The 11,636-nt window shown below is 54.1% G+C and overlaps 4 protein-coding genes across 4 annotated transcripts; 2 read left to right on the top strand and 2 right to left on the bottom strand.

The window, feature by feature from the left end:
• Positions 1-156: 156 nt before the first annotated feature.
• On the bottom strand, positions 157-1,962 carry LY79DRAFT_562324 (endoplasmic reticulum protein). The gene is made up of 4 exons (XM_060558462.1): positions 1,689-1,962; positions 1,598-1,613; positions 1,202-1,425; positions 157-1,143 (listed from the first exon to the last, which is right to left on the bottom strand). The coding sequence occupies exons 1-4, from the start codon at positions 1,756-1,758 to the stop codon at positions 590-592; spliced, it is 864 nt and encodes a 287-aa protein (XP_060411163.1). The 5' UTR covers positions 1,759-1,962; the 3' UTR covers positions 157-589.
• A 1,327-nt stretch (positions 1,963-3,289) lies between these two features.
• Positions 3,290-5,462, top strand: LY79DRAFT_314927 (Alg9-like mannosyltransferase). The gene is made up of 4 exons (XM_060552366.1): positions 3,290-3,456; positions 3,529-3,787; positions 3,848-4,267; positions 4,321-5,462. Exons 1-4 carry the CDS (start codon positions 3,389-3,391, stop codon positions 5,374-5,376), a joined length of 1,803 nt encoding a protein of 600 aa, XP_060411164.1. The 5' UTR covers positions 3,290-3,388; the 3' UTR covers positions 5,377-5,462.
• Positions 5,463-6,545: 1,083 nt separating this feature from the next.
• On the top strand, positions 6,546-8,080 carry LY79DRAFT_521413 (proline dehydrogenase; the record flags this gene model as incomplete). The annotated part of the gene is made up of 2 exons (XM_060555350.1): positions 6,546-7,198; positions 7,267-8,080. The coding sequence occupies 2 exons, from the start codon at positions 6,546-6,548 to the stop codon at positions 8,078-8,080; spliced, it is 1,467 nt and encodes a 488-aa protein (XP_060411165.1).
• Positions 8,081-9,416: 1,336 nt separating this feature from the next.
• LY79DRAFT_521391 (YDG/SRA domain-containing protein) lies at positions 9,417-10,766 on the bottom strand (the record flags this gene model as incomplete). The annotated part of the gene is made up of 1 exon (XM_060555346.1): positions 9,417-10,766. The coding sequence occupies one exon, from the start codon at positions 10,764-10,766 to the stop codon at positions 9,417-9,419; it is 1,350 nt and encodes a 449-aa protein (XP_060411166.1).
• Positions 10,767-11,636: the final 870 nt, after the last annotated feature.

An 11,636-nucleotide genomic window follows, 5' to 3' on the forward strand; every position in this document is an offset into this window, starting at 1 on the left:
CGGGGGCAACGCGGTTGAGCTACGCCACTTTCGGCTGTGGCTAGAGGCCGTCTTTGCCCCGGGCAGCTTGGCAGCATGTGCTCAGCCCTCATGCTGCTCCGTTCCTCTTGACGAGGAGCACGCGCGCCAATGTCACGAAATGATGCAGGCTAGGTACACCTAGGTATGATTGTGTAGTGATGCGAATTTGGATTTACTGATCAAACAAAACTAACAGACAAAAGCCGGAGCCATAGTAAAACGGGAAACCTGAAATCATCGTGTGATGCAGAGGGCAACCTGGAAAAGCCCAAGTCCCGGACTCGCCTACACTCCAATAACCTGAATGAATTGCGAAAAAGCCGTGTAAACATTGGCCGGCCATAAGCCTCCCCCCTCCTTTCTTTTCCGTTACGACCGTGTGTTCTCGTCATAAACCGTTCCACGAAGCCATCACCTGCCAAAAACAGCATGCCGTCGTTGGGGTTACAGCTTGACCCGTCGCATCGGCAGAGCCGTGTTGCGTGCGCCATTGCCCAACCGAGATCTTGTCATTACGCATCCAGAGATCCGAGCAGCTTTGGAACACGTCATCTATCCGAGGAATTTTTCAAGAGGTCTTCTTAGGGACAGAAGCACCGGCGATATACCGGTTGACATCGGTGTAGGCGTAGAACTGGCGCGCGCCTCCCTTAATTGTCTCCCAAGCCTGGCGAGCAGCGGGAGGGGTTCCCTGGTTACCGACAGCGGAGTCAATGCGAGACTCGAGAAGAGCAAGTGAGTTCTGGACGTGGGTGCTCTGGGCGTAGCGGGCACGGAGAAAAGCGGTGTAAATGACAATCAGGATCCAGGAGCGACGCTGGAAGGTAATGGCGGAGAGAAAGAGGCGAACCCAGAGCGCGATCTCGAGCGAAGACACGACAGACATGGAAGCATCGTAGTACTCCTTGACGAAAGCGCCAATCTTATCGGCGATGGGGTTTTGCGCGTACTGGGGCTTGGCGCTAGGAGAAGCACCGGCAGCAGGGGTGACGGGCTTGGGAGGAGTAAGTGTGGGAATCACGTTGGCGCGCGTGTAGGTCGCGACGTGGAAGACCGAGTAGATGGCGTAAGGGAGCATCGCCAACGGGTACTGGGGCGACAGAAGCCAGACGAGGGCCATTCCTGGATTGACGAGGTTAGATGCGGCCTTGTCCCTAAACATGGGTCCCGAGCGACCTACCAAGGTACTGGACGTTCTCATCGGCAGCCAAAGCAAGAGGGCTCGTAGGAGCTCTGGCTCCGGCCTTGCTGCGAGCCCTCAGCGTCTTGTAGACGACGATACCGTAGGTCAGGGCAGCAGAGAGAAAGGTGAGGCGGTAGCTAAAGCGGGCAACCCGGCTGTAGTAGTTGAAGGAGATATAGGAAAAGCCATAACGGATGACGGCAAAGATCAGGGACAAATGTCTGGAGCGCCAAGAGATTAGCGGATGTCCAGTCAAGGGGTTGGCTCGTCGGTCGTCATATTGGAGGCCATCTTCGGGCTTCTCCACCTGTGTACAGCTTGAATCGCTGGGTTGAAGGGAGAGGGCGGGTGGTGGAAGGGAATGGAATTCAGCAGCAGGCTGTCTGTACATACCCGGCAAACCAAGCAACTGTAGATAAAGGACGCGGTTAGCGACTATTGCAGAGGAGGAAGACATGCAGGCGGGATTGGGGACTCGACGCACATTGCAGGGTCTGGGCAAGCAGCATGAGCCTCTGGGTCAGAGGGACATTGGCGGGCGGAGGGGGAGCCATGACGAAATGTGCTGAGGCTCTCGAGGACGCGATAGTAGATGCAGCAGGTCGGAGTTTGCAATGGGAAAGGGAATTCGTGAGAAGAATCTGGGATGCAAAGCTGAAGATTTTGTGTCGTGTGAGGATTTCTCGGAGATGGCGGGTTGAGTTTGGGGGAAAGCTGGCCAGAATGCGCAAGAAGTCGAGGTGATGCGGTCGAGTGGCTGGACCAGTGTCGAATAGGCGGAGGGGTGGAGGAGGGAAGGAAAATGGAGCAAGCGGTGGTCAGTGCGCCACTGCGTCACTGCGTCACTGTTTCCTTCTTTCTCTGAGCGCGCGCTTGGCTTTTGGTTGGTTTATTTCCTGGTTTTCCCTCTGTTCTGTGTGTTCCGCACACATCATACATATACTTTGGTACCTATTAGTTATGAGTTAGGTATTTGCTTCTGCACGCGCCGTCGCATTCTATGCTCTGTCTCGACAAATGAGATGCTGCCAGCCACCAGAGGATGGGTTTCCCATCTCCAGGGTCCAGGTAGACAAGGCAAGCAGCGGCAGATCTGCATTTTCTGCCACAGACGAGGAATTGAGGGTGGGATTTTCTCCAGTCTCCAGAATCTCATCGCTGACAGGAGCAGGGCTCATCCAGACGTCACATCCTGACGATCAATGCGGTTCACATGTCATTTTTGTGGAAGAGCCTCAACATTTACCAATGTGTGGTGCGATCGATGCACACACTCCCTTCTTAGGAGTACGCACTGCAATCAATCGTGACATGTTTTGATCATCCTCCCCCTAATCTCGAACCACATCTCATCTCCTTTTAGGGTAAAATATCTGTGCCCGACCCGGCTTTCAGGTCATTCACCAAGATGAGACGACGGGATGCAATCCGTTCTCGAGCACAGCCATCAGCTAATTGCCGCCAGCAGATCACACTAGTGAGGGAAAAAGCACAGTGAGGAAAAGAGCACATGCGTGGGGGAGGCAGGAGGGGAATAGGGAGGTAGCCTCCGTGCCACAGTCTCTGTGCAATAGTCTCAGCGCAATATCCCCCTCCGGAAGGCCAGTTCCCAGAGACGGTATTCCGTAAAACCACCACTTATGTACGTATAGTAGGTACGAATACTCGGTCGATGGCAAACGAGTGAGCTCACTGCTGGCGCTGGCCAGTTCCGATGCAGTTCTGCCTGCCTGTAGACACACATACACACAAATCCACACGCACATTGCAAAGATTCACTTATTCACCACTACCGTCGCTAGCGCCGGACTTGCCTGTTTCTTCTCGTCATCCACCGCCCTTGGTCTGTGCTCCAGCTGGCGGGCTGCAGGCCACTACACTAGCTCCGTCAAATCAAATCATCAAGCTTTAACCAATGGAAATTCCCCGCTGGCAGTCGAGATGACGCACTGTGCGTATACTGCCTAGTCTACTGCCTTTCCTATAGTATATGTAAACCAATTCCAACTGTATGCTACCCCCCTGCTCAATTGGGGAAGCTGTGGCGTCACAAGCTCCCGAGCTTTTGGAAATGTTGAGGATTGCAGCTCGCTCAGCTCCGTCTCCGTGGCTTCACCACCACAGTCATTTTTGTCTCGACGGTCCGTGTTGACTTGCGCATCGCCAACCACGGAAAAAGCCACGATGCCTCCAAAAGCAGCTCCTCCTCAGACGGAGTTTGTCCATCCCGAAGCTGGCCATGCGCGAAAGAAGTGAGCCTCGCCGTCCCTCGACCTGTCGACCCCTCTGCTCAGAACCCCTCCACTAACAGCCATACTCGCCAGGCCCCCAAGTGCTTTCGCCATCGAACCCATCACCGTGTTTTACTGCTTCCTCGCCGCCAATGTTGTCTCTGCCCTCTTCGCCCCGATCCAAGACTGCGATGAAACATTCAACTACTACGAGCCGACCCACTACCTATCACATGGCTATGGCCTCCAGACCTGGGAATACTCCCCCACCTATGCCATCCGGAGCTGGCTCTACGTTGTCCTGCATGCCATTGCTGGAAACATCCGTCGCCTGATGCCGCAGTCCACCAAGGCAAGTCCTCTGCGCCATTCAAGCACTCTGTAGCTTTGAGCCATTACTGACCATCGCCAGGTCGGCGAGTTCTACTTCATCCGCTATGTGCTTGCCTTTGGCTGCGCCCTGTGCCAGACCCTTCTTTTCCGTGCCATCAGCATTACCCTCAATGCCCGCATCGGCCTTTTCTTCGTCATGGCCACCGTCTTCAGCCCCGGAAACTTCCATGCCAGCACCGCATACCTTCCCTCTAGCTTCGCAATGTACATGGCCATGCTCGGTGCTTCGTCTTTCATGAACTGGCGTGGGGGCCTCAAAACCGCCCAAGGCATCTTTTGGTTTGCTTTGGGAGGCGTTGTGGGATGGCCCTTTGCAGTGGCGCTTTCTGCCCCCTTCCTCATCGAAGAGGCTCTTTTTGCTGTCTTGAGTGACAAGGATCGCTTCATCGAAGCCATCCTTCGCGTCGCCAGGGGCGTGACTGCTGGTCTGATTATCCTCGTGAGTACCTTCCCAAATGCTCTTTTCCAGGCTCCTCGTCTGACGTGAGCCAGTTTTTCGATGGCTGCATAAACACGTTTTTTTACAAGAAGGTTGAGGTCGCCGCCTGGAACATTGTCAAGTACAACATCTTTTCCGAGACTGGTGGCCCGGAACTCTACGGCACTGAGCCCTGGTCCTTCTACTTCCGCAACCTGGCCCTGAACTTCAATATCTGGTTTGTTCTGGCTCTCTTGTGCCTGCCACTGTTCCTTTTGCAAAAAATCGTCTCTCCCTCCGGTCAGGGTTTCCAGACCGGTCTTCGCGCATTGGTCTTCATCTCGCCCTTCTATCTCTGGCTCGGCATCTTTACTCTGCAGCCGCACAAGGAGGAGCGCTTCATGTACCCCGCCTATCCCTTCCTGGCACTGAACGCGGCCATGTCTCTGCACATCCTTCTCGCGGCGTTTGGCAACTCTGATCCCAAGACTCTTGTCGGCAAGATCCCTGCCAAACTCAAGCTGTCTCTGGTCACTCTCGTCCTCCTTCTCTCCTTCGATATCAGCCTTTTTCGGGTCTATGGAATCTGGTCTGCTTACTCTGCTCCGCTGACCCTTTATAAGCCGCTTGGAGCTGGTGTTAGCGGTCAGCAGGGAGTCGGCGTCCGTGGCGATAACGTGTGCTTCGGAAAGGAGTGGTACCGCTTTCCGTCTTCCTACTTCCTCCCTCGGGATATGCACGCCAAATTTCTTCGTTCAGAGTTCCGCGGTCTGCTGCCTGGCGAATTCTCCGAAGCCCGCACCGGCTTTGGTTTCTGGAGCGGCACGTGGCTTCCCACCAACGGACTGAACGACAGGAACGAGGAGGATATGGGCAAGTACGTCGATCAGCGAGCCTGTGGGTTCTTGGTCGATACCCAGTACCCGGAGCGAACCGAACCTCCTCCTCCGAACGAGCCAGACTATGTCGCAGACGAAGAGCATTGGGAAATTGTCAAATGTGTTCCCTTCTTGGACGCGCAAAAGACTCACCCCCTGGCCCGGGCTTTGTGGGTGCCTGACTTGCCCTTCATCCCCGAAGAGTATCAAAGGAAATGGGGACGCCATTGTCTCTTGAAACGCAAAAAGTAGAACCGGTAGAGTCACCCGGATTAGGCTGTTCAGGTCATATGGTGTGGCCATATGCTTGAGACTCAATCTACTCATCAAGGTCACATTTGCCTCTGAGGAACATCTATCACCAACACTGTGGAGTCGATAGGCGTGATGCATTGAGCTTTCTCGCCACTTTCCAGGTGGTTGATGATATCTGAGGAGCGATCGGATTGTTCTGATGCATTGTTGAACAACACGCTGGTGCACCTGCTATATTGCCAGCATTCCAGAGGCGAAAAGAAAAAAACGATTACAGCACCTAAATGGAGCGGTCTGGGGCGATACTTTCAGGCCAGCTCTTCACTGATCAAGTGGGTTATGTGTACTACGACACTGAGCCAGGGGAATTATCGCATTAGCTTCAGAAGCAGGCGGGCATACATACAATCCAAGACAACAACAGTTCAAGAGTAACCATCATGCAATCAGACGTTATAAGCTACTACTTAGTAAGCATGGAAGTATGATGTCTACGTACCACGGGGTTCTGGCCAGTCCAAGGAGAGTATCATGCGGTGTTGCTGTGCTTCAGGTCAAGACAAGACCGTTATCAACCGGATAATGGGTGATAGCGGGGTCGTATCGGAGGCGCTCCCGGCAAGTGGGTCTGATACGGGATCCTGTCCGGTGCTTTGGTTGACTTCCAGAACGGGGAAGTGGTAGCAGACCGAGCCACGTGCATTTCCCCTCACGAATCTCACAAATGTCCCAGGTACCTTATCTACGCCCACTGCGCTGTTCATTCATATCAACCTGCAGCGACCAGTTGGCAGTCATGCCTCACAGCCGTTTCGAGATAAAGAGAAGCATAGGGTTTGACAAGCGAATCATCTCTGCCGCCTTGGACCTCCAAGACAAGAGTGTGACTGATTATACACCAGGATCACCATGCATCTATACTTCCATCCATTGGATGTACCCTGCCCAAGTGGTTGGAGATCCAGGAGGGTACGGCTCCGAAGCGGCGAGAGCCGATATGGTTGGCGGCTAGATATTTAGAGCAGCCACCAGCCCTGTCCCCTCGTTACCCCATGCGTGAGCTCTCATCTTGAGACTGGTACCCAAGTTACTGCCACTTCGCTGTGCACCCAACGTGTGATTATTTTCCATCTCCCTGCGGGCACACAAGCAACCCCCCGCGGAAAATGAAGGCCCTGGTGGGACTTTTCGCCGGCAAGCGCCCGTGGGGTACCGCGGCGGTCCTCGGATCGGAGAAGCGCACCTACGGGAAGCCGACGAAACCAAGGCTTGGTCTTGGAGCCGCCAACTCACCACAAGCGACGATATCAGGGGCCAGCGACATCCCTCCCTTAACTCATATCAGCCCGAGTCGGGCACGGAAACCCGTCCAAGGGCACCCCCTTTCGGGTCTGTCGACGGGTACGCTGCTCAGGTCACTCCTCATCACCACAATCTCCTCCCACCGCCTCCTCCTCATCCCCGCTCTCAAGACATTGTCCTTCCTCGCCAAGCCGGGACGGACCCTGCTCTTCGACGTCGACCGCAACCCGGTGCTGCACGCTGTCCTGCGCAAGACGTTCTACGACCAGTTCTGCACGGGGGAGACGGCGGCGGAGACGCGGGCGTGTGTGCAGCGGCTCAAAGCGCTTGGGTTCCGCGGCGTGATCCTAACGTACGCGAAGGAGACGGTGTTTGACCACCTGACGCAGTCGGCGATCGAGCACGGCAAGGTCTCTGGAGCCTCGGTCGGCGGGTTCGACGCAGACATCGAGGACTGGAAGAGGGGCACGCTGGAGACTGCTGCGCAGATCGAGGAGGGTGATTACCTTGCCATCAAGTACGGGCACCCTTCGTCCCATTCCGTGAAAAAAAAGTCCGCCGTTCGGAAGCTGACATGTCGAGCAGGCTGACTGGGGCCGGCCGTGCAGTGACCACCGCGTTTGCGGCTAACGAACTGCCGCCACGGCAGATGCAAGACGCCCTGGATGAGATTGCCACGAGTTGCAAGCAACGGGGCATCAAGATCATAGTCGACGCCGAGTCGACGCACTTTCAAAGGAGCATCGACCGCGTGACACTGGACCTCATGCGTCGTTTCAACCGAGATGGGACCGCTGCTATATATAACACCTACCAAGCCTATCTGAAGCATACATCTGACAACATCGCCAACCACTTGTCCGAGGCCTTCAAGGATGATTTTACCCTGGGACTCAAGCTCGTTAGGGGAGCCTACATACTCTCGGACAACAGGGCTCTGATTCACGACACAAAGGAGGACACAGACAATGCGTATAACCGCATCGCTCAAGGTGCACTGAAGAGACAGATCGGCGAGTTCGGTGGCGAAGGGCCCGCGTCCAAGCCCTTTCCGTCGTTAGACCTGCTCCTGGCGAGCCACAACAAGGAAAGCCTTTTCGCCGCGCTGCGGCTGCATCAGGAACGCGTGCGGAGCGGCCTGCCGACGGTGCCGGTCTCTTTCGGGCAGCTCCACGGCATGTCGGACCAGGTCAGCTTCTCCCTCCTGCAAGCCGAAGGCGAGGGCCTCGAGGGGCCGAGCGTGTTCAAGTGCTCGACGTGGGGCACGATGGGCGAGTGCCTGGCGTACCTGCTGCGGCGGGCGGTGGAGAACCGGGACGCGGTGCTGCGGACGACGGACGAGCACCGCGCCGTGAAGAGCGAGTGCTGGCGGCGGATGAGATCCGTGTTCTCGGTTTAGTCTGACGGGGGAACTAGGCGGTGGTGCGTGACGACAGCTATGGAAAGGGGGGGGGAGGATCCGGCTCCAATCAGAAGATCGTTACCAGTATATAGCCCATCATCAAACGGCAGGCGTGTTTTGACATTTGCATTCTCATCTGCTGTTCATGATTGCGGGCCGCTTTTGTGGTAGTGTCCGGGTTGAGTCTCGTGACTATTCACGGGCAGTTGAAACTCATTCGCAGACCCGTCAAATACTCTTTCAAGTAGTGCAGTACGATCATATTGCATCACACACCGACGACTAACGCTTACTGTACCTTCACTGGGAGTAAATGGCAAGAACGATGTCCAGATTTAAGGCTGTTGAAGGGCGAGGTATTCAGTCCATTCCAGGCTGGTTGCACAATGACGGGCTCCTTTGGTGGTTTTCAGCATCTGCTGAGGCGAGAAGTGGATCAAGTTGTCATCATAGAAGGCTATGGTCACTTTTCCCAAGTAGTCCCCAGATAAAAATGCCTACATTTCATTTCTTACTAGACAAACCTTTACAACATTGTGGTGGTCATCAATGAAAGAACATCATCTCTATCATATCGAGATATTGGGTTTGAGAAGCCCGTTTCGGCTTCTAGAAGTGCGGGGCATAGATACGCTGGCCCGGCTCGACCCGCCGTAGCGCCCGGAGACCTTTCCGTGATTACATACAGCCCCACGGTATCTATGCACTCATATACCTTATTCCACTAGGATCTAAAGCCAGCATTTGGTTCGTGAGAGCAGCCCGCACTAAGTGTGAAGGAATGAGAATGCCAGTCTAGTTATTGATGTTTTGGGCCAAAGCGTTGTTTATCCTGGCCAATGTTGGGTCCAAGGCAACATACAAGGGTCACAGACTACCGGTTTCTTCCCAAGTAAAGTCTCTCTAGAAACTCAATAAACACGAAGGACACATGGAAGCCAGCATCTATCAATGTGTCCAATCTGAGAGCCTACTATGCCAGGTGACTCCTCTCCAGTTCCCGACAACTGGGAGAAACCCAAGGTTCGTTTACACTAGGGCTTGTGAAAAGTCATTGTAAAAGCCATTTGTTCTTCATTTTCTGCCGAATCGTTCACAAAGCGAATCTCTGTGTATGGTTTACTGCTACGAGCCCAATCTCGTGGTCAATCAAATTCCCGGCGGATCCTCGTCGCCAACATGGTCGTTGTTGATCAGAAATGGACCGAGCCCCCCAAGCATGATCGATCCCTCTCTCCTCGCAAAACCAGCTCAGAATTCTTGTTCCCGTGCTACAAAAGCATCCTCAAAGCTGTTCACATTCTCATCAAAAAGCAATTGGCCCCAAGGGTCATCAGTATCCCTCTTTGACAGCCAGCCACTGAGCCTGCTGAGCGTCGTTGGGGGTTCCGAGAAGCTCGCCCAAGTCCTGCTGTCCAGGGAGACGCTCCAACTCGAACTGATAGTAGGCTCCTCCCTTCTGGTTCGTCAGAATGCGAACTTTGGTGACTTTGTAGAGCCCGTCGTAGCGTATACCGTGGGAAGGGCGGAAGGCGCCGCCCTTGCCGGAGGCGGATCGAAGGACGCGGACAGGGTTACCCTTCTTCAGGGAAAGATGAAGGAGCTTGGTTCCGTCCTTGTTCTGAGGCGTCTGGCCGGTGTGGACGTCCGCGCCAGAGCCGGAGTAATGGAGGGTGTTTCCCTGGTCGGCGTCGCAGCCCTTGTAGGCGCCGGAAATGACGATGGAGTAGGCGCCCTCGCCCGCATGGCCGGAGATTCCACCCTGCCAGGATCCGTGGGCCCCGTTGAACACAGCGGCCGCCTGCATGGGCCACCACGCGCCGGGCTCGATTCCGTTGTGTCCGAAGACGTGGGAACTCTTCTTTTGGCCCGCCGTATCTGGGTTGTAAGTGTAAGTCTTGACCTTGCCTTGAATGTAAGCAATGCCGTACATCGGTCCCTCGAGTCCGAAGATGTGGTGACCCAGCGGGGGGAGGCGGAATTCCACGGTCTTGAGACCCGAGTCCTTGGTCGGCTTCTTGGTCGGCTTGGCCTTTGTGGTCAGCTCCGCCTCTTCTGTCGCGTCGGCGAGCATCTGACTGTCGTTGTCGTCATCGTCGACAAAGAGAGACGCCTCCTTATCGCCCCAAGTGGTGGTGAGGGCTTTGGCTCGAGTCTTCTGCTCTCCGGTGAAGTAGGCTTGGGTCCGGTTTTCAGTCGGCTCCCAAACGAACCGTAGCATGGTCGCCAGAGTCTTTCGGTTGTTGAATGGGAGATACTCTGGGCCCCAGGGTCGGGTCTCGAGCCAGTTGAAGAACTGGTCGAGGCGGTCAAGAAGCTCGGAGGGCGGAACAGAGCCTGGACCGCTTCGCTTGGAGAGCAGGCCAATGGTGCCAATGACCTTGTGACGAACGTGCTCAAGATACGCGACGTCATCGGAAACCACGGGGATCTTGATGGTTCTGGCATTGTGCTTGACGGCATCGCTCATGGTCTTCTGATCTTCAGATTTGGCCGAACCGGCGATCGAGGTGTTAGACTCCACCACGACACAACGATGAGCCTGGACATTTCTCTGGTTCTTGGGCTCGTCGATAGCTCCGACAGGGTGATTCTGGTGCACTCTCTTCGCGGGATGCTCAATCTCGTCATCGGCACCTCTCTTGGTAGGCTTCTCCATCGAGCAATCGGTTTTCTCAGCCATCTTGAATGCGTTCTCGTGTTTGTCTAACGCTTCTTAACTATTTATCGTCATTAGAAAATAAAATAAAACACTTACAAGCACCAGCATTCCGTTCTGGTGACGAACGTTTCCTAAGGCTTGTTCAACACTTACCTGAGTGTAGGGCGTAGCCTGTGTGTTTGTGGTCGAACGACCGCGATGGATTCGGCAGCAATTTAGCAAAATGGACTATAAAGTAGTTAGTTCAATGTCTCAAATACTTATACATGGCTTGAATTACCTCTGAACTCGTACGGAGTCCTGAGTCGTAGTTCAAGTGTAGTTCTTCGGTACTGGAGGTTGTCGCGATATACCTCAGCTGAAGCGAAGGATGATGAAACAACAGTTGTAAACAAACGACGGAAGAAAATCAATAATTCCTGTGGGACAAAATATTATTGTTTATCCCGCTCAAACCAGATCAAAAAGGTTAAGCAGTCTCTGCGGTTTTCCAAAGAGCCGTGTAAACAGAGACACGGCTCAGTTGGATGTAAGTTACAAACTAGGCGAGAGCCCCTGCCAACTATGTGTACATGAACTCAGACAAGAGAGACAGACACAGTCCTCAAATGTGAATGTTATATTAGTGCAGACAGAACGAAGTCACATCTACGCCTGGCTGCTAGCTATTATTGATGGAGTTGAAGAAATTAGCCCTGGGCGTAGTTCTACTGTTTTAGCTAACAGTGACTAATGCAGGAACATGAAGGGAAACTCGGCGGTGTATGAATGAGCCAGGTTTTTGGAACGCATAGTGTGTATGCTTTGTAGACCATTCAAAAAGTAACGGGAATGAGTGTCGAATAAGACATTGGTCAGTGATTATCCAAACAGGTCAAGAAGAGTTATTTT

Source organism: Colletotrichum navitas (genome assembly GCF_030913465.1).
Source record: "Colletotrichum navitas strain CBS 125086 chromosome Unknown LY79scaffold_58, whole genome shotgun sequence".
Taxonomy (NCBI): Eukaryota; Fungi; Ascomycota; class Sordariomycetes; order Glomerellales; family Glomerellaceae; genus Colletotrichum; species Colletotrichum navitas.